We start from the raw sequence: 20,468 nt of genomic DNA, 5'->3' as shown, positions 1-20,468 counted from the left end.
GTTGTTTCGGTTTTACCTCTGTCATTATTTTAAGTTCACGACGAAAGTTAGATGAAATGATGAAAGATGATGTGCGAAACATATCAGAGCGAAGAAAGCAAACGAGAAACTTAAACAAATAACCACCAGCAGAGTATAAGGAACTAAGAACACCAACAGCAACCACCAGATAGGAAATTTAATGGAATACAATACGAGATCCTATAGTTAACGCAACTAGTTACAGACAATCCGCATAACTTAATAAGATAAACGTAAAATATGGTTAAATACGATACGATAGTAGGCGCTTCTGTTCCTCAACCTAGGGTTAGGCACTCAAAACCAATCGACCAAGCTCGCATAGATACTTTGCCGACGACTTTGCAGTAGCTCAGATCCAATAAGTCTATTATAACCTGCCAGGAGATAGCTTGTCGAGCCACCCACCACCCAATGAGATCAGATCCTCGATAGAACCCAGCACTGCAAGCGAGTAATCTTAGGTAGATAGATAGCCAGGGCGACTCCCTTTCAGCGCATCCAATGTGTTGTGGTGAGGACAATAGGATACTTTCAGTTTTAACGACCACCGCTACTTAAAAGTCGAAGCTCAGTAGATGAGCACAAGCGTCCTGTAAGGTCAAAGGTCACCTCGTCTCTGCAAACGAACCGTTGCTGTTTTTGGTGTAATTTATAAGTTGAAGACCCTTGAATTGTGATGATGTGAAATTTACAGTTAACATGCGAAACTAATCCCAGTTCAATGGGAACAAACAAATGTCTTTATATTAAATGCTAATTGAAACTAACTATAACGAGTATAATAATGTATCTAAATACACACACTAAACGCCATTGAAAGGATGCATCTGAGCGGCGTATATTGTATCATAGAACTATGTAAGCAGAGATTGTATTTTACATGCACTACTCTACAGGAAAGACAACAAACCTTCACCAACGAGATGAACTTGCTTCTACTTCAAGAGATCTCCCAAATACCTTCGGGTCTGTCCATGGTCATGATACCCCGGAAAAGAAGAAAAGCTTTCAGATTATATTTTGAAACTTAAATCGTTGTATTTTAAATTATCTAGAACCTTTTGTTCTATCCCATTTAATTGCTGCTGGCAGCTTGAAAACTGGGAACTTCGGCTAAGAAACTCTACTAACAGATAACTGATCTGCAAAAGCTATCATCATAATGATTTTATTTTCTTTTTGAACTTTAGATTCCTTTTCTAGGGTATCCAGAGTTTCGGACTACCGAAATCAGACATCTCTTCTAGTTTTGTGGAATGTTAATCATCGATAAAATATATGTTCTTGGATGTGCTGAATATGTATATTTATCTTCAAAATTCATTGTAAATGTTAGATATGAAAAACCCAGAAACCAAAAAACTCAAAAGCAAACTAAAAACAAACTCAATTTTGTGTGTGTATGCCTGCAATTTAAATAAAAGAAACTTATTCGAATTATAAAACAGAATTTGATATGACTTGATTTGGTTCTGATTGCCTGCCAACTTGATCCCGTCTTGCGGTTAATGTGGGATTAATTAGTATAGATACGTTCAGCTCAAGCAGACAAATACGCAATCATCTAGCTGGGGATTCCACAGGTTCGGTATATCCAGTTCGTGGATCTCACCCAGTTCCAGCATAAGAACTGCTCCATTCTTGGCCGTCTCGATGGCGTGGACTATATTCCGAGCGCAAACCTCCACCGTCTGACCTTTCACCTTGCTGAAGACGGTCCGCATGCGAGTCTCATAAAATGGAAATGTGGTTTTCTTATCAATATCCTTGAGGATGCCGGTATTCGTAAAGCCTGGACAGATGGTAATGAAGCCCACACCGGAGTGAGCATAATGGATGGGACTCTGAGGGAAGTATTAATCAAAATATGATCGCTTTTTGTTTTTCCATTCAACTTACAGCCATGGCCCTGGTAAATGTGGTGACACCTGTTTTGGAAGTGGAGTATATGGCCATCAAAGGCGTGGGCTGCAGTCCAGCCACAGAGGAAATGTTCACAATGAGTCCACCTTTACCACCTTTTGACTTGTCCATGTACTCCAAGGCGGTCAAAGTGCTATTGATTACTCCCACCTTTAGAAAATATTAATAAGTAAATACCTGTGAAAGTATTATATCAAGTATTACCAGATTAATTTGTATGGTCAGTTCAATTAGGCGATCATCCAAAAGGCCACTTCCGTTGACCACCACATCGAAGTGTCCAAGTTTCTCTGCGGTCGCCTTATAGGCAGCATCTATATCCGATTTCTGAGTGATGTCCACTTTGTGGTAGAAAACTTCCGTATCGGGATTCTGCTTTTTCCACTCAGCCAACAGATCGTCATCCACAATCAAGTCAAAAATGGCCAGACCCTAATGGGAGTCATTAATTAGTATTCATTCTCAGGTCAGTTTGCTTGTAAATCCACTTTTATTTGCTTCTTAAGCAGTTCTTGCACACATTTTTTGCCTATGCCACCGAATCCGCCAAAGTAAACCACATTTTTTCCTCCCAAATCCATTTCGCAATTCATAAATTCTCTAAAAAATTCCGTGCAGTTCCGTCGGCAGCAACTGGCGAAGTACTCTTCATAAGATCAACAACTTACAAGCAATCCAGTTTCCACCGCTCTACTTTTTGGGTTTATCTCATGTGGGGCTTAGAGATTTGATAAAGGCTATTTATATAAATGGAGAGGTTTGATAGCCGCCTATATACCAGAAAAGCATGCCCATTTTTTATGGAAGGTCTTATATTTCTAAAGGTGAGTTTTGTATTTTCTGTTACTATTATTATTATTATTAAATAATAAATAAGCAACGTATTTTCTGTCCGTGTGGCCCCATTAAATGTCAAAGAAGCTTCATTAACTGATAACACTTTATTTTTAAATCACCTACCAATTGAAAGAGATTACAATATGATGCACACACATTAGAAACAATAAAGCGGTATTAATTATCCAACTGTGGCTTCCACATGACTGGCATGTCCACCTCCGTCGTCTCACCCATCTCCAGCATGAGGACAGCTCCATTTTTAGACGTCTCTATTGCTGAGACCAGGTTCCTGGCACAATCCTCGGCCTTCTGTCGCTTCACCCGGTTGAACATGGCCAGCATGGGAGTGTCGTAGGTGAATGTCGTCTTGTTGCCAATATCCTCCAGCAGGCCAGTGTCCGTGAATCCGGGACAGATGGTAATGAAGCCTACTCCAGAGTGGGCGTAAAAGAAGGGGTTCTAAGGGGATGACATATGATTGGTATATCTCATTTTCAAATCATTTAACTCATTTCGTTTCTACTTACAGCCATGGCTCTGGTGAATGTGGTAACTCCTGTCTTGGCCGCCGAGTAAATGGCCATTATAGCTGTGGGCTGCAGTCCAGCCACCGAGGATATATTCACTATGAGACCACCCTTTCCGCCCTTGGCCATGTCCATGTACTCCAAGGCGGTCAAAGTGCTGTTGATAACACCCAGCTTAGGGAAAATCAGATAAATAATCTTATTAAACTAGTTAACAAACTCTCTCTTGCACTCACCAGATTAATTTGAATGGTGAGCTCGACCAGGCGATCGTTCATCAGTCCACTGCCATTGACCACCACATCGAAGTGTCCGAATCTCTCAGCGGTCGCCTTGTAGGCCGCGTCTATATCCGATTTCTGGGTTATGTCCAGCTTGTGGTAGAAGATGTCCGTATCGGGATGCTGGCTTTTCCACTCAGCCAAGAGCTCCTCATTAGCATTCAGATCGAAAATGGCCAGAGCCTAATGAAGTAATCAATTGCAGTTGGTTTCTAGTCTCCGGTTGTTGGTCAACCCACCTTTATTGGTCTCCGGAGCAGTTCTTGCACACATTTTTGGCCTATGCCGCCGAATCCGCCAAGGTAAACTACATTTTTGCCGGCTAAGTCCATGTCGGTGTGGTGAAACTATTGGCTCTATGGACTTCGTGCAGTTCGGTCAGCGGCAATTGGCGAACTGATCTTTGGCAAAGCTAAACTTATTCGATCAGCAAGTGCTAACGACCCTATCGCCACTGCTCTCCGTTCTCAGCTCCAACTGAGCTTTTTGGTCTCCGATGCTCTCGCAGAGAATATTATGTTTATTTAATATAACTGCATAAGCTTGGCAAGTGATGAGAATACGACTATTAATTGGTTAAATATTATATTCTATTATTATATTAATATTTTACTGTATTTATACGCGACGTACTTCCTGGACATCCTATCCAAGTTCCTCTGATAATTAACATGCAAGTTCATAAACTTTTTTAATATTTAAGAAATGCTTTTTTTTGCCTAGGCTCTTCGCCTTAAAGCATCAGCACTAATCATAGCTGCTAATAAATATGTATTTAAATATGTGCGTGTAATGATAACACTTCAGATAACTGCGCATTGGCTGAGAGCTTCCATCGAACTTAGTTTATATATCTATCATATAATAAAAAAAAAGGTACAACAAATTGCTAACGATTCCTCTTAAAATCCCGTTTAAGACATAAAACTATTGATGTATAATATGTTGACTATATAAGGTAGAGATAAAACAGATTCAATCGTATATGATTATTCTATTCGTATTGATATTAAAAGAAACTTTCGAATAAGTTTGGAATACTCATAATATAACTCCACATGGCATAAGAGCTTAGTTATCAATCCACTTAACATAGTATATGTGTCAGCCACTAAAACGATAGTCACTGAATCCGTCTAGTAATCGAATATGGATGTTTATCCCATTAAACAAAACAAACAGACTTCCCCCATTTGTTTTCCGCCTGAATCCAGGTTGCGTTTGCCACATCCGCGGAGACACAGATCTCAGCTGGAAGTGCCGCCCAATTGCGCAACCAATAGATCCGTGTCTCAATATTAAGTTCACTATTGCAACATCCGTGCGGTAGCGAACCAGAGGCCCCAGTAGCAATCGACACCAATCGGATCGCGGCGGATCGACTTGCGCATTTCGAGGTCATTGTGCAGACCGGGTGGTGGGTGGCGCCTCGAGTTACCCGCAGGTGGTATAAAACACCCAACGGGGAGTCACTGCAGCATCAGTTCCACAAGAGCAATCAAAAGAAGAGGATGCACTGCTTCACCTGGACGATTCTGGGCGGCCTGTTGGCCCTTACCTCAGCTGCAGGCTTGCCCCAAAGGCCGAGCAGTGGTTACCAGGAGCAAGATACGGCCAGAGCTTTCTACTCCTATGGCTACAGGGATGAGAATGCTGCTAGGGCTGAGTACTCCTCCCGAGATGGCACCTCCCGGGGATTCTACTCCTATGTGGATGCCGATGGAAAACTACAAACGGTTCGCTATGAGGCCAATGGCGTTCAGGGCTTCAAGGCCGAGGCGAGTAACCAACCCCAAGCACCCGTGGACGAGGGAAAGGCACCATTGCCGGTAACCGATACGGAGGAGGTGCAGCAGGCTCGTCTAACCCACCTGAATGCTCTAAGGGAAGCTAGGGAGAAAGCTTTAGCCACCAGTTTGCGTGAGGAGGCGGACAGAAGGCAGCAGGAGCAGAACAGAAACAACAACAACGAGGATCAGCAGTCAGGGGAGCAGAGTCTGACCGATGAGGATGCGGCGATCTTGGAGAGAGTTCGAGCCGAGCTATCAGCCATGTTGGCCGATCGTCAGCGAGAGCTTAGTCTGCCTAGGAACAGGGATGACCGGGAGCAGCGAGGGGAACAGGAAATCCGACAGGATCAGAGGAAGGAACTGAGACAAGATCTGAGACAGGAGCAGAGGCAGGATCAGCGAGAAGATCGACGACAAGATCAGCGAGAAGATCGACGACAAGATCAGCGAGAAGATCGACGACAAGATCAGCGAGAAGATCTACGACAAGATCAGCGAGAAGATCGACGACAAAGTCAGCGAGAAGATCGGCGACAGGATCAGCGAGAGGAGAGACGAGAGGATCGGCGAGAAGATCGCCGTCAGGACCTAAGAATTGACCAAGAATCCCGCCAAGAACTGCGTCAAGATCTGCGTCAAGACCTGCGTCAAGATCTGCGTCAGGATCTGCGTCAGGATCTGCGTCAAGATCTGCGTCAAGATCAATCCCGTAACCAAGAATCATTGCGAGACTCGAGCCAAATCCGAGAGAATGCTCGTCAGATCTCATCTGATCGCGATGGCGATGATCTGCGCCTGCGCACCGTCTACTCCTTGGCTGATCTAAGCTCCAGCAGTTATCTGAAACTCGGCGACTTGGCCAGTGCCGAGAAACTGCTCGAGGATCGTTTGGACAACAGTGATCTCCGTGTGCCAATCGGTGCCTACTACACCCTGGTATCCCCCAACACCAAGTACAGTGTGACCACGCCCACCGAGCTGCGAACCCTGCGCCCAGTGGCCCTTAGTCGAAGTTTGTTGGTGAGCAAACGCAATTGAAGACCCGATGATGCGGATCGTGGTGATGGATCAAAGCCGGCTAATGATCGTGGAACAAAGTGAGGTGTGACTATGACGTGTTTCCTAAGAATAAATGCAAGACAGAGCACCATTGTGCCAAAAGTCAAATGTTTTTCTTTTTTTCTTTGGTGGCCTATGGTGTAAGTGAAAATCTTTATCTTATCTAAAGATTTAAATTTCAGAAATTTGAATGGAGACTTAGGTGATTTCTAAGCCATGCTTGTGAATTTCTTAAGGATTTCTTATAATAATGAAGCTGAGATATAATTTAAATTTCCAATTTGCATCATTTATTGCTCAACAATTAACATAATTTTTCGAAGACGACCAATCCAAAGATTAGGCCACTGGCAGGTAGTTCCTGGAGGGAACTTGGTCCTGCGTCTTGGTGTGATAGTTGTAAACGAATCCTGTGGTGGGCTGGTAGACATATATCGGCTGGGAACGAACAGCGATGGGAGTTGGATTCGCTATCACCAGAACTTTCTTCTCGGCGAGCAACTTGTTGCGCAGCTTCTCGGCTTCGAAACGCTTGAAGAATGCAACCTTAGCGGCGGCCACCTCGGGTGTGTCCTGCACAGGCTGTGGACCAACGGAGTAGTCTCCGGCCAACCTCAATTTGGCCTGGTTATGGGCCTCCAGATGCTGTGCTCGCAGGGCAGCCACTTCAGGGGTTTCCTGATTGGCCTGCTGATTGGGCAGATTGGAGGTTACATGGAAGCCCTCGGCATCGGCCACATAGTCGACGGTCTGGGTTTCGCCATTGGCATCAACGTGGGAGAAGGTACCCCGGATCACACCATCCACGGTGCGGGTCTCGTGCTTGGAATACAGTGGTGCCATGTAACCATAGGCGTACTGGCCATGCTCATCCTGGTGATGATACTGACTGATCGTATCCGAAGTTGGTGGGGCTCCGTACTCCAAGGTTGGTAAACCGACGGCCAAACCGATGGTGGTACAAATCAGGCAAAGATTAAGGAAGTACATCTTCTCAAGCGTGGCTGTTCAAGATTATTGAATGATTTTTGAAATCTTTTTAAGGCGCTGCTAGTGTGGTGGACTAGTACTCGCTCTAGAGAACTCTGTGCTGGGATCGATTGGGGATTCTGCCTTTTATAGGCGGCGCCTCCTGCCAAAAATTTACAATTTCGTGCGTTCTCAGGAAGGTCGTCCGGTTGGGTTTTACTTTCATATTCCACCAGGCTGGATTATTGTTCCTTTTTCCTCTTCCTCTGCTTCCTCGCATTTTCGTACATAAATATTTTGTCGATTTCGATTTCAACAAGTTCAGCATAAATTTGAGCACAAAAGCCGCAATTTGTTTTCATCTGCGCAAGGGGCAGCAACACTTATATACATACATATGTATGTATCTTATAGATATCGCACTGCATCAGATGTGGACATGTACAGAGACAAGCAACAACGTTCCGCAATGCCACAAAGCAAGAACTTAATCAGGCTGCTCTTCAGTGGCTCCGGATGTGCACTGAGAGAAACTGGAGATGAAAATGAAGAAAGGTTGTAATTTTTTAATAAATTAAAATATTATGGCAGTGCTATTTAAGACTTTCGTTATTTTCAAGTTAGCAAAACTTAACTTAAATAATTAGTATCGAATGTTAACCATAAGTAATTCGTTTAAATTGATTTTTAATGTATTATAAAAATGTGTCATACTTATTGGCCATTTGATTCTCTCAGTGGGAGCTGGAAATCATCAAAAGAAGGGTCAAGGAACCGGGTGGGGCTATAGGACACGCCGGCTACCTTTTCCAGTTTTAGTTATTTAGGTTGTTGCCTTTGCCGTTGTTTATGGTGCTATTAAATATAATTGAAATCAAAATTCGGCCCACATTTATGAAGAGTTTATGCTGCACATATGTGGAATGTGATCGGTGGGTCTGGGGCCAAAAGGTTGAGGTAGGACAGGGTCCGAGTGAACGGGTTCCGGTCCAGGAGTTGGGCAGCTAAAGGGTTCAGTTCAGCCGGATCTTGAACTTTAGGTGTCGCGATTTTAGTTATGATTATATTCAAATAAAGATACAAATGTTAAAGCTAAAAATTATAAATTATAAAATTAAAATTCAACCAAAGATTGTAATAGATTGTAAAATTAATTTGTTGAATATTTCCCTATAATATCCAATTACCACTTTAAAAGAAACGCCGCAGACTGATGGACAATTTTTATTTTAAATTCGAAATTCTTAAATGATGAACCAAATAGTGCGAAGGCAGCTGTCATTCAGTAGTAGAATCCGGGGGTGTAGTACCTGGGAATGGTGTAGCCGTAGACTGGAGCAGGAACCACGATATGGTGGCTGCGAGCCACGGCAACTGGAATCTTGGCCAGCACCTGGTTGCGCACGCCTTCATCGTGGACGCGTTGAAGATGAAGGGACTTGGCCGCAGCCACTTCAGCGGTATCAGCAACGGGATGAGGCAATTGGGAGTGGCCACCATGGGAACCGGATGGGTCTGCGCCAGAAACCGCGTGCTCGTGGTGCTCGATGGGATGGTGTCCCTCTGGATGAGCACTTCGGCCGCTCTCAACGACAGTGTGATGATGAGGAACCTCAACGGGATGGTGACCAAGAGGATGCTGGGCTACAGGAACAGGGTGCTCGTGGTGCTCGACGGGATGATGTCCATCTGGGTGAGCACTTCGGCCGCTCTCGACAACAGTGTGAGGATGAGGGACCTCAGCGGGATGGTGGCCACCAGGATGCTGGACAACAGAAACGGAGTGATCTTGGTGCTCGACGGGATGGTGTCCATCTGGATGGGCACTTCGCCCGCTTTCAACAACAGTGTGATGATGTGGAACCTCAACGGAATGGTGGCCACCAGGATGCTGGACAACAGAAACGGAGTGATCGTGGTGCTCGACGGGATGGTGTCCATCTGGATGGGCACTTCGTCCGCTTTCAACAACAGTGTGATGATGTGGAACTTCAACGGGATGGTGGCCAATAGGATGCTGAACTACAGGATGCGACACCTCCGCGTGATGCTCGACATGATGTTCTACCGGATGCGACGCGCTCCTGGGACTAAATTCAAGCGACTCCTGGGGAACTTTGGCCTTTGGCAGATTAGTGGCTGCCACATGGAAACCTTCGTTGTCGGCCACATAGTTAACCGTCTGGAGTTTTCCAGCCGCATCCCGGTAACTATAGTATCCTTGGGTGATTCCGTCAAGGGTGCGGGTCTCCTGTTTGCTGGACAAGGGTTCCGAATAGCCATAGGAGTACTGACCTAACTCATCCTTGGCGATATACTGGCGCTGGGTGGGCGTGAACACGGCGGATCCCTCGGCAGTGTACGCATAGGGATAGTACAAGGCCAGTCCGTGGGCCAAACTGAGGCTTCCTAACAACAGAAGTGGATACTTCATGGCTGGGCGGCAGTGGAAGATTCCTTTGAGTGAGTCTTGTTCGTCAGTTCACTGGTAACTGTTGATTCTGAGCCTAGGTCTTCATCCTTTTATACCCAGCAGGTTCTTTCGCGAGTTCTAGGTCTGGTTCTGGCTGAGGTTCCTGCCGGCCAGTTGCTGCTGTTCCTTCTGATTCTTCTATTCTGATACACTGCGAGAAAAATTCTAAAAGCAGTCCAAATTGTTATCTGCAAATGTTTACAAATAGTATATGCTCTTCTAGCCTCACATTGTAAGGTGAATTTTATGAACTAAATTAAAGCAAAGTAATTCGTAATTTGTTTAATAATAATTATTACAACTTTAAATCATAAATTTAAATGTTTATAAATAATAATATTTATAGACAAGACTGTTTTTAAATTCTTAGAATTTTAATTTTGAGTCATAATCGTTAAAAAATAGGATATATTATTCATAAAAAAGGTGAATTATTGTACTTAAAGATAATTCATCGGAATTGTACAAGCACGATTATTTTATTAATTTTTTATTTTATTTTATTAAAAAAGAACCTAATAGTAATAATATCTGTCGCATTTTAAGATAGTAAATAGTAAAATAGCCAATTTATTATTTCTCCAAATGTATCCATCAGATGCACTTCAATGCAAACGAGGAGATGCGAATGCGTCGTCGTGTCCACTTGTGTCGTTAACGGACATTGCAGCTCCGCCTTTCACTCCCCTTTTGGGGATCGACGCCTCGTGAAGGCGTTGTCAATTTGGTTTAATTGTGGCCAAGGCTGGAGTGGGCCCAAATGAGGGAGGCAGAGCCTAGTTCTCCGCAGCGGGAGGAGCAATCGCTGCCTGGCATCTTGGCATCTGCATCTGCATCTGGATCTGCAAGCGAACCAAGGACCTTGGCTGGGTGGACCATCAAGGCCAAAGACCGCATCCAGACCAGCGTGTAATTGATATGCAATCGTTGTTGCTGCCACAGCATTGTGGCATCTCTGCCTCCTTTTTGTCCGCACACTGCAACGGGGCCACGACAACAACAGCAACTGCAACTGCAACAGCAACTGCAACAACTGTGGCAACAACCGACGACGACAACAACGGCATCTCAAGGTGAGTGAAGGCCAAGGGCCACATTTGGCCACAGCTTGGACACGGGAGTCATGCGCTCCAGTGGCGAACACAATGGGGTTCTTGGGGGGGTCAAAAGTTCCCTTTAAAATCATAATACATTTAGGTACATATTTAATCCTCAAGTCCGCTAAATAAATGATCCTAGTATGCAGTATAGATATATACTTATTTCAACCGGATACTAAGAAAACCCCCTAAGAATATGATTCCCATCCGCCTCTGATGCAACTGCAGCTGCATTGCTATCTCCTGTTCCTCCTTCGCTGGGCATTTTTATTTTTAGCAACGGGCTTATCGGATGCCTCAGATCTCTGGTGCTTAAACTTCGCTCCCGATTAGGAGGAGGAGGAGGAGCAACTGCAAGAACCTCATTGGATTGGCCTTGACGGCCCGGCTGATAAGTGCGTTTTAATGTTAGCCCCGTTGGCACTCAGTTTCAATCAAAGCCCAATTCTCTCCAGCCATTCCAGCCTGGCTTAATGAGCTGGTAAGTTCTGGCCTGGAATTGAAGTTGGATTGGCAATATGGTCCAGTCCACTTGGTTCACTCCCTTTGTTCTGCCTCGAGTGGACTGTGCCCTGATTTGTGTACCACCATCGGTTCTTTGAACTGCCTTCGTGGCTCATTAAAGGTGCACTTAAGATAGGCCAGGTGGCAAGAATCATGTTTGGATTTTTCAGGACTGGGAGTACTTTGATTTTATGTCCTAGAAAAAGAGTAAACGAATCACTCTAAAATGTATTTTAGCTGTAAAACATTGTACTTAAGTTTGAAATTTATGGAAATTGATCTCTTTCCAGTTTTTATATAAGCATTTTCTAAACTATATGGTGTCTTCTGAATAAATGAATATTGCAGAATGAAATATTTAAATTATAAATGAAACGTTTTATTTTAAATACTTATAATTAGTCCTCTATTTGTAATACCTTATGCTTAATTTACGAACTTAATTATAAGTCTCCTCAGGGTATTTCGTTCTCCAAGTTAGTCTTTCAGTTGCGTTGTATTTTGCTTTTGGGCCAGGGCTATGACTTCATCGAGTTGGCCAAAAAAACTTACCAAATTCCTCCGACAGTCAGTTCTCATAAATCAATGTCAAAGTTTTTTTTTTCTTCGTTTAGGGTTTGTTTTGGGTTTAGGGCAGGGTCTTTTTATTTCAGAATGTGTTTAATCATTTTATGGAGTGCGAAGTAATTTCCTTATGATTTCCTATTTGACTTTTACTTTTTCCTGAATGTCCAAAATAGAAAAGTTCAAAGAACCCATTTAGCTAGTAAGGCGGTCGACAAATCTTAGCCGCTTGAAATAAGTACTCATTTGCATAGTTAAGCATGAGCTCACTGGTTTAGTATTGCCCTAGTCACACCCCAAAAACGCGTTCAAGTAAGCCCAAAAGATACCCCTTAATTATTCGAATTGTCTGGCACTTGTTGTGCGTGTTTTTAACCAACAATTTCACGCATCGTTTTTAGTTTTTTGTGACTTGCACATACAAATTGACTGTTTTAGTAGCTCAGACTGTGTGGCGAATCCCCCCTTCCCTTTAGACAATATAAAATCAGGAAAAGCTTTAAGCTTTTTACCCCAGAATTTCACTCACAACAAACCAAAATTTTGAGTGTAACTTGTTGGTTTGATAAGATTCTGGTGGCTAGCGTCACTTTTGTTATTCTGAGTTGTTTTTAGGTCTCGTTTATTTCTTTTTATTTCTGATAAATGGCTTCGTCGTGTGGCTTTCGTTGTTAGTTTTCGTGTATAAAATTTTGCGAAATGAAGTCATCGCTTGAAAAAAAATTAGGGGGTCAGTAAAAGAGTCTATACGATTTAAATCGTATTCCTTATCTCATTCACAAAGTTTTGGAATTTATGTTAGCTCACATATGATTTGCCATCTTTTCTTTGGATAAAATGCTGAGGAGAATTTTCCTTTGCGAGTTTCTATTTCACTCAGCGAAAGCTCACTCAAAACAAAAATATCACTCATACGCCGCTTGGGCCTTCGCTAGCCACTGGCTGCGCATTTGTCCAAACAGTTGAGTTTCGACATCGCCAGCATTCGCGCGTTTGCCTCAAAAGTGATTGAAAAACAGCCGAGGAATAAAACAAATATTTTTTTTGGAAATATATTCAAGAATTTTGGAACTTATTTAACAACAAATGTAAGTTGGAAACGTTTAGGGATAAAAAATCTAGTTCGTTTGATTTATGGTTTTCGAAAATGTTGCTGTATCCTGCATCTATAAGCAGACTCCAGGCCAAGGATATTTCTTTTCGTTTTATGAGTAGCAGGTTCATATTTTCAAGAGCAGATTTTGACCCACTTACCGCATCGCGTTCCCCTTTTCTTTTGTTTCCGGGGGCCATCATTGTTTTCAATTTCCGTTGGGAGGTCCTGATTTAGGCGCATTTTCCCCGCTTCCGTGTGTATATATGCGTGCATTTGAATCATCAGTCTGAAGTTCCAGTACCAAGCCCCCAGAAACCCCTTCTCCAAACTGGCGCTTGCGCGTTTCCCAGCTGCCAGTGATGTCATCTGGGCTAGTGGTGATGTAGCTACACATTTCATACACATATTATGTCCCGAGCATAAGTCCCCTAAGTCAATGATTTCTCTATTGCGTTGCGTGCTCTATCAGAATGCCCTGACTTCCTGTTTGGTTTTCCCCCCAAAAAAAAAAGTTCTCTTTAATTTATGCATTCAGTTCGAGGCGCTAATATTTCAGTGTGTTTATTTACACACGTAAACTCATATGTGGTGCAATATTTCATGTTTCTCCCCCCAAAGTCGTTTGTTTTATAAATATACATCGAGATGACCCAAATTTCCCTTCCTACATTCGCTCTCCAGCGGTCCACTTGAGGTAGGTTGGGTTTTTTTAACCAGGAAGTCCATTCTTTTCGAAAATGGCTATCTATAATATCCACTCATATTCCTATTCAAATTGTGGTCATATATATTGCCCAATTAACTTTTACCATTTTGGTAGAAAACTTATTAAAATATTAACGAATTCGCAATGCTCGACTGGAGCTGGATGAGAACTTGTTCCGCCGATCGAAAATATAGAGAAAGAAGCCAAAACAGAGATGGGAAATGAGAAGAATCGAATTATTTATGGTCTGACAGCCAAGCGGATTATTTCTGATTTAGACTATCCACGCTCCCCATCAGACTGCCTGATTTTCTGCCATTTATTTCGCGAGGGGTATCTGCACTTTGAGTTGTCAAAGAATATTAAAAAAATAATTTATTTGGTGTAAATACAGTATCCAAGTTTGATCAGAGCATCCTGTGGCGCGACTATCTTATGATCTTAAAATTAGTCTTTCCGTTTTTTTAACTGGATTACGAGCACCTTAAACTGTTAGCATATAATATTTTGTATAAACATTTCACAAAATTATTGGCAATTAGATATCAGGCGATGTTTACTTGAATAATTCAATCAAACTCAATTCAATATCAAACTAATTTTAATTGGATCTAATAAATAAAACTATTTTTGATGGCTAGTAAAAAGTCATATTACTAATATTACAATATTAATTCCATTGTGATATATGTAGTATCCAGTTAAATACGCTTTTTGAAAGCCACCAAAGATTACCTAAAGATATTTCTTATAAGTTTTGATTTTACAGGTAATTCCCTAGTCGTTAGCCTCTGGTTTTTTGCCATCTTAAAACTCTTCTTGCATATTCCAACTTCTTTTGTGGTGTAGTTTGTCAACTTTTCTTGTTTCCGAGTATTTATGGCTTCCAATTACACGTAGGGGCGGAGTAAAGGGTTCCATTAGTCTTGTCCGGGAACTGGGACCGGGTAATTTGTTTCGTCTTGAGCGGAGTTCAAGTTCAATGGCCCTGGTCTTGAGACCAATGAGATGATTAATGACCGGCGGACTTGCTATGCATGCAATGTTCCCAATTAACCGCTCAGTTTACATAGATGATTTCGATGGATTATCTGGGGAATATGGGCTATGAAATTGCCTCACCCCAGAGCTATTCAAAGCTGATCCCAGAACAGCGTAATCAAGAACCGGCGTAATGAGGCGATGACATAAGCACTCCGCTCTATTCAGTCATTTTTCGATTTGGATTGCGAATGGGGCTAGGGGGTGGTAATATGGTATTTGACATGCTCGACCAACTGCATCAAGGTCATGGTGATACTACCCACCCCCCGTCCACTTCGATTTGTTCGCATCTGTGCAGGCACAAGCCGCGGCATCATATCTCACGGATAGAGGACTCCAAACTGGTTGCAGTCGCATCTTATCGCCGCATTAAATGCTTGCCCAAACGGCTTCCATCTCTCCTGGGGCTCCAACTTGCAACCTTAAGTGGTGCGTAATTAATGGCCCCGCCAATAAATGCTCACGTTTTATTTACTGTTTATGGAATGATGGGGATGGGGCTGAGGACTCGACTTCGTGTTGGGTAGCCTGTAAACACGGGGACAATTTATGCTACAAGCAATTTTAAAACTAAATTATCATCCAAATTTATGCCACGTTCGGTGTGTAACAAATTAAGCGAGGAATTTCTGGCGATGCGTAGGGAAACTTAAAATAAATAAATCAGTGTTTTTTTTTTTTGGAAAATTTATAGCTTTTTTCTTATTTTAATAAGCACAAGAGTGATTCATTTTAATAATTTTAGGGTATATAAGGTAGCTATAACTATATAGCTGTACCGTAAATACCTAATATCGCCTTAGGATTATTAAAAGCCATGATAACTGTATGCTAAAGACTAATCATAAAAGATCTAGCATGCTAGCGCTAAGTTCTGACCCCCATAGAGTCACCTATGTGCGCCAAACCTGTTGACTATTTATTTTGTGTATTTGCGTTTGCCAAAAGGCGATAATTAGCTGCGTTGGGAGATGGGGGACCCAAGCCGATGACGCCATCCCATGATTGAGTCTCTCCCAATTTGCCTTTAGATTTCCACCTCTCGAAATCCATCTGAGAGAGCTTTGGCCTAGCTTTGGGTGGGTATAGCTTTGCCTTTGTCCAGTCCCAGCATGGTCTGTGATATCATTGCAAAAGCGAAGTGAGTAAAGTACTGATAAGGTGCTCCTAAAGATACGTCTGGGAATAGCACCTATATGTGGTTAGTTGACGGTGACGGACAAGACCCACCACAATGTTGTTGAGCGTTGTGGCCCACAGGTGAGGAACTGCGTAGGTGACGACCGTAGCCAACCGATTACGCAGGAGCGGAAAAGTTGCGTGATGGAAGAAACCACAACAAAATGTTAAACAAAACAATGACCTATCAGGCTAGGCATAATATTAATGTTTTATGATCCCCAGTCCATATGGGAAATTAAAGGTTCTATTTATTCTTGGAAGTCTATTAAAACACCTGTAGGGTTCAGTAAAGGTTCAAAAAAATATTAATATGTAATCTATTTTTCAGATCCACCATGTCCGACGCAGCCGCAGCTAATGGAAGCCCCTCGCCAGCTCCAACTCCTGAGGTGCCCGCTACCGAGTTGGCCCAATTGGCGCTGGAGGATGAGCCCAAGATTAGCTTTTCGGATCAGTTCAAGGCCTTCTCCAAGTTCGGGGACTCCAAGTCCGATGGCAAGCTGATCACGCTGTCGCAGAGTGACAAGTGGATGAAACAGGCCAAGGTCATCGACAAGAAGATCACCACCACGGATACGGGCATCCACTTCAAGAAGTTCAAGGCCATGAAGATCTCGCTCAGCGACTACAACAAATTCCTGGACGATTTGGCCAAGACGAAAAAGGTGGAGCTGTCGGAGATCAAGCAAAAATTGGCCAGCTGCGGAGCTCCAGGAGTTGTGTCCGTTTCGGTGGGTTTTATAAATCGATTTGTGAAAAATATAATCTATATATGTAAGTCCGACTGCTTTTAAAGTTTAAAGGACTTCGAGATGACCATATAGATATGACAAAATTTAAATGATTTTTGTTGATAATAATTCATTCAAATTGTTAAGTAGTTTTCTAACAGGAGTTTTTAAAAAAATATATTTTCATACCTTTGAACGTCATAATATTGGAAAGCTAATAAACTTTTTGTTACCATTTCTAGGCTGGAAAAGCCGCAGCTGCCGTGGATCGATTGACGGATACGAGCAAGTACACAGGTTCCCACAAGGAACGCTTCGATGCCTCCGGAAAGGGCAAGGGAATCGCCGGCAGACGGAACGTGGTCGATGGATCCGGATATGTGAGTGGCTACCAGCACAAGGACACCTACGACAATGCCCACTAGATGGGGCAACCACCGTTTTTCACCCTCTCATAAATCTGTATTTCTAACTTTTGTGTTTACCTAGTTAATGTCTCCCAATCTAATTTATCTTTGTGTATATAATAAGTTTGTGATAATTTAAGTGCTTACAAATAAATTGATATTTTTGATTATAATTTTTGAGTTACCTCTTGGTTTTCCATCTTTATCCTTTAATACGTAAAATTTTGAAGCGGCCCAAAGAGTTCAAAAGTAAATCCAAATCAAATTTATACACATTTCATGGTACTCGATCCCATGTTTGGTAGTCCTAAGATAACAGATAAACTTTTAATATTACAATTTGTGAATGAAATTTGAATATCACATACGAAAACCAAAGATATACGACATACATATGTAGATATGTTATGTTTTCACAAGAATTTTGCTTGAATAAATACACTTTAAAATATTTGTAATGCTTGAATTTCAATTGGGAGGAAATACAATTTAAAAAACCAAAATTTTTATAAATTTTAAAGCAATTAATATGGTTTGGTAAATCGAAATATACATTTAATTGTAAGACCTCTAAGAAAGCCCTACATATTTTCCCATATATATCTTCTTATTTACAAAGATCTCACTGGAAGATGGTTATTAAGAGATCATTGCTTTATCTACACAATGACTTTATCACTGATGCAAAGCTGACATCGAAAAACCAGAGCGGTGTGAAGCAGACTGAACGCTAGAGCGACCAGATGGGGATGGAAATTGATATATGGGCATAAGTTGCATAATCCTAACCCAGAGCAGGTGGAAAACTAGCTATTGATTGCATTCGAACCAAAGTCACTCAACGATATATCATATAGCCCTTGGGAAATAGGTATAAAAGCGGCGATCATTGATGCTCCAAGTCAGCAGTGCAACTGAGGAGCTCAGTGTTTGATGAAGCCACAAGGAATACCACCGACTACTACACGAATTAGCCAGACCAAGATGTCCTTTCGCGGCAAGAATGCAGTGGTGACCGGTGGAGCTGGAGGCATTGGACTGCAGGTGTCCAAGCAGCTCCTGGCCGCTGGAGCAGCGGTGGGTTATTTTACACATTATTACGTGAAGTAATTTCTAAAACGAGTGCTTCCTAGAAGGTGGCCATCATTGATTTGCAGGATAACCTGGAGGAGTTTGTGAAACTTAGGGCCGCTCATCCCACCCAAAGCGTAATGATCGTCAAGATGGATGTGGCGAACAAGAAGGGTGTGGAAGCCACCTATGAGGAGATAGCCAAGACCTTTGGCAATATCGATATTGTGGTCAATGTAGCAGGGATTTTCAACGACAAGGATGTGCAGAGGACTCTGTTGGTAAATCTCGGTGGAATCATCAATTCCACACTGAGCGCATTGCCCTACATGGGCAAGGATAATGGCGGCAAAGGCGGCATTGTGGTTAACATGAGCTCGGTGGTGGGTCTGGATCCAATGTTCATCATTCCCGTTTACGGAGCCACCAAGGCTGGCATCATCAACTTCACCCGCTGCTTGGCGGTAACTACAATTTTTTTAATAATTTCTTTAATATCTCTTGAATAAGGTTATTCATTTAAGTCTCTTCTTCATTAGAACGAAAAGTACTATCAACGTTCGGGCATCAAGTTTGTGACTGTTTGTCCAGGAGCTACAATGACGGACATGTTCACTAACTTTACGGAGAAGATCATCTTCCCGGAAACGAGCGACGAGACCTATAGGATCCTGGATAGGTTGAACAAGCAGAGTGCCGCTGATGTCTCTCGCTGCATTCTGAATGTCCTGGAGAAGGACAAGAATGGAGCTGTCTATGTCATCGAGGGTAAGCGCGTTTACCCTTTGGAAATGAAGCCCCAGTGGACGGGCAAGGAACAGGCCCTCTAAGTTCACATCCTAAACACACGCATTTTACAAATATGAAGATATTATGGACACTAGTTATTTAATAAACAAACGATGCACAGAAATAAGTCCTTGTGTTGATTAGTCATCCCGCCAGCTGACCAGCACTTCGTCCGTGCGGAATCGCTGAGTCACAAAAGCTTCCTCAAAGGGCATCCTAGTGCCGGAGCGGAACATTTCTGCACCAGCATGAGCAATCATTAGTCCGTTGTCTATGCAGTAACGTTCATCAGTGGCAAAGAGTTTGCCTCCGCGTTCCTCGCACATAATGCACATCATCTCCTGAAGTCGCTCATTGCAACCCACACCTCCAACTATGAGGACCTGGAAAGAAGTCGGATAACTCATAGATTAATTTGGAAAACAGTCGCAACCAACCTCATTTGAGCCGCAGTGGGCCATGGCGCGCTCTGTGATCTCCACCAACATGGCGAAGATGGTCTCCTGCAGCGAATAGCAAAGATCGGCTTGGCTGTAATCATTGGCCTCTTCCTCCTGTGCCCTTTTTCTCTTATTTTGCCTCTTGCCCGGCTCTGCCAGGTCCTCGATGTAGGACAAAATACCCGAGAAGCTGACATCCATGCCTTTAACCACATAGGGGAGTTTAATATAACGATTGCTCGACTTGGCCAACTGCTCGATGTTGTAGCCCGGACTAGGATCGTTGGACAGCTTGATGATGCGGGCGAATCGATCCAGGCAATTGCCCACTGCAATGTCTATAGTTTCGCCAAAGATGCGATATCGCTTATTGGAGTAGGCAATAACCTGTGTGTTTCCACCGCTCACATAGAGAACTATGGGATTCTGGGCACCGGTGATCAGGCGACCCATCTCGATGTGTCCAATGCAGTGATTTACGCCCAGCAGCGGAATATCCCACAAGAGCGACAAAGTGCGAGCCACAATGGCGCCAACCAGCAGAGGAGGAGCCATTCCTGGGCCTTTTGTGTAACAAATAACATCTAGATCAGAGGGTTTCAATTGGGCTTCCTTTAGACTGGATTTCACCAAGCCCAGGATGGCTTCTCTGTGATGTTTGGCCGTTTCCTTGGGAAGGAAACCTGTTGAATGATTGGTTATGATGAAATGTTTACCAGCCGGCGGGTTAGAATGTGACAATACCTTCTCCTGGTGGGGTAATGTAAGTTTTGCGTACGTTCGCCAGTACTTTACCATCTCGAATTATGCCAATACCAATTTTATTAGCACTGCCTTCAATGCCCAAAGCGCAAACCATGTTTAAAATTCTAACACATTAAGCAAATCGCAATGTAAACAAGCATTAGTGTGCCCCTTCGCGCCGAGCGGCATCTGTGGTCATATTGC

At 43.0% G+C, this 20,468-nt stretch overlaps 8 protein-coding genes across 9 annotated transcripts; 3 read left to right on the top strand and 5 right to left on the bottom strand.

The window, feature by feature from the left end:
- Positions 1–15: 15 nt before the first annotated feature.
- Positions 16–2,618, bottom strand: LOC6738320 (alcohol dehydrogenase 1). Its single transcript, XM_016171586.2, has 4 exons — positions 2,436–2,618; positions 2,152–2,379; positions 1,924–2,097; positions 16–1,868 (listed from the first exon to the last, which is right to left on the bottom strand). Exons 1-4 carry the CDS (start codon positions 2,538–2,540, stop codon positions 1,560–1,562), a joined length of 816 nt encoding a protein of 271 aa, XP_016032165.1. The 5' UTR covers positions 2,541–2,618; the 3' UTR covers positions 16–1,559.
- Positions 2,619–2,869: 251 nt separating this feature from the next.
- On the bottom strand, positions 2,870–4,008 carry LOC6738319 (alcohol dehydrogenase 1). The gene is made up of 4 exons (XM_002085093.4): positions 3,835–4,008; positions 3,551–3,778; positions 3,315–3,488; positions 2,870–3,246 (listed from the first exon to the last, which is right to left on the bottom strand). The coding sequence occupies exons 1-4, from the start codon at positions 3,925–3,927 to the stop codon at positions 2,962–2,964; spliced, it is 780 nt and encodes a 259-aa protein (XP_002085129.2). The 5' UTR covers positions 3,928–4,008; the 3' UTR covers positions 2,870–2,961.
- Positions 4,009–5,063: 1,055 nt separating this feature from the next.
- Positions 5,064–6,552, top strand: LOC6738318 (trichohyalin). Its single transcript, XM_002085092.3, has one exon. The coding sequence runs from the start codon at positions 5,107–5,109 to the stop codon at positions 6,421–6,423; it is 1,317 nt and encodes a 438-aa protein (XP_002085128.1). The 5' UTR covers positions 5,064–5,106; the 3' UTR covers positions 6,424–6,552.
- Positions 6,553–6,707: 155 nt separating this feature from the next.
- Positions 6,708–7,895, bottom strand: LOC6738317 (cuticle protein 6). The gene has a single exon (XM_002085091.4). It carries the CDS (start codon positions 7,432–7,434, stop codon positions 6,784–6,786), a length of 651 nt encoding a protein of 216 aa, XP_002085127.1. The 5' UTR covers positions 7,435–7,895; the 3' UTR covers positions 6,708–6,783.
- Positions 7,896–8,624: 729 nt separating this feature from the next.
- On the bottom strand, positions 8,625–9,921 carry LOC6738316 (E3 ubiquitin-protein ligase Arkadia). Its single transcript, XM_016171585.3, has one exon. It carries the CDS (start codon positions 9,845–9,847, stop codon positions 8,696–8,698), a length of 1,152 nt encoding a protein of 383 aa, XP_016032164.1. The 5' UTR covers positions 9,848–9,921; the 3' UTR covers positions 8,625–8,695.
- Positions 9,922–12,992: 3,071 nt separating this feature from the next.
- Positions 12,993–17,671, top strand: LOC6738314 (tubulin polymerization-promoting protein homolog). Its single transcript, XM_016169405.3, has 3 exons — positions 12,993–13,142; positions 16,411–16,813; positions 17,056–17,671. Exons 2-3 carry the CDS (start codon positions 16,418–16,420, stop codon positions 17,236–17,238), a joined length of 579 nt encoding a protein of 192 aa, XP_016032163.1. The 5' UTR covers positions 12,993–13,142; positions 16,411–16,417; the 3' UTR covers positions 17,239–17,671.
- A 438-nt stretch (positions 17,672–18,109) lies between these two features.
- Positions 18,110–19,204, top strand: LOC6738313 (fat body protein 2). Of its 2 annotated transcripts, none has more exons than XM_016169406.2 (3): positions 18,110–18,297; positions 18,357–18,755; positions 18,831–19,204. In XM_016169406.2, exons 1-3 carry the CDS (start codon positions 18,154–18,156, stop codon positions 19,119–19,121), a joined length of 834 nt encoding a protein of 277 aa, XP_016032162.1. In that variant the 5' UTR covers positions 18,110–18,153; the 3' UTR covers positions 19,122–19,204. The 2 variants fall into 2 exon arrangements, with proteins under 2 accessions (XP_016032162.1, XP_002085123.2); XM_002085087.4 differs by having other exon boundaries at positions 18,112–18,297; positions 18,354–18,755.
- Positions 19,153–20,461, bottom strand: LOC6738312 (probable tRNA N6-adenosine threonylcarbamoyltransferase). Its single transcript, XM_002085086.4, has 3 exons — positions 20,265–20,461; positions 19,518–20,203; positions 19,153–19,463 (listed from the first exon to the last, which is right to left on the bottom strand). The coding sequence occupies exons 1-3, from the start codon at positions 20,377–20,379 to the stop codon at positions 19,221–19,223; spliced, it is 1,044 nt and encodes a 347-aa protein (XP_002085122.1). The 5' UTR covers positions 20,380–20,461; the 3' UTR covers positions 19,153–19,220.
- Positions 20,462–20,468: the final 7 nt, after the last annotated feature.

This window comes from Drosophila simulans, chromosome 3L, assembly GCF_016746395.2.
Source record: "Drosophila simulans strain w501 chromosome 3L, Prin_Dsim_3.1, whole genome shotgun sequence".
In the NCBI taxonomy this organism is placed as follows: Eukaryota; Metazoa; Arthropoda; class Insecta; order Diptera; family Drosophilidae; genus Drosophila; species Drosophila simulans.
Note: the sequence above shows the minus strand (reverse complement) of the source record. Positions and strands in the feature narration are given on the sequence as shown.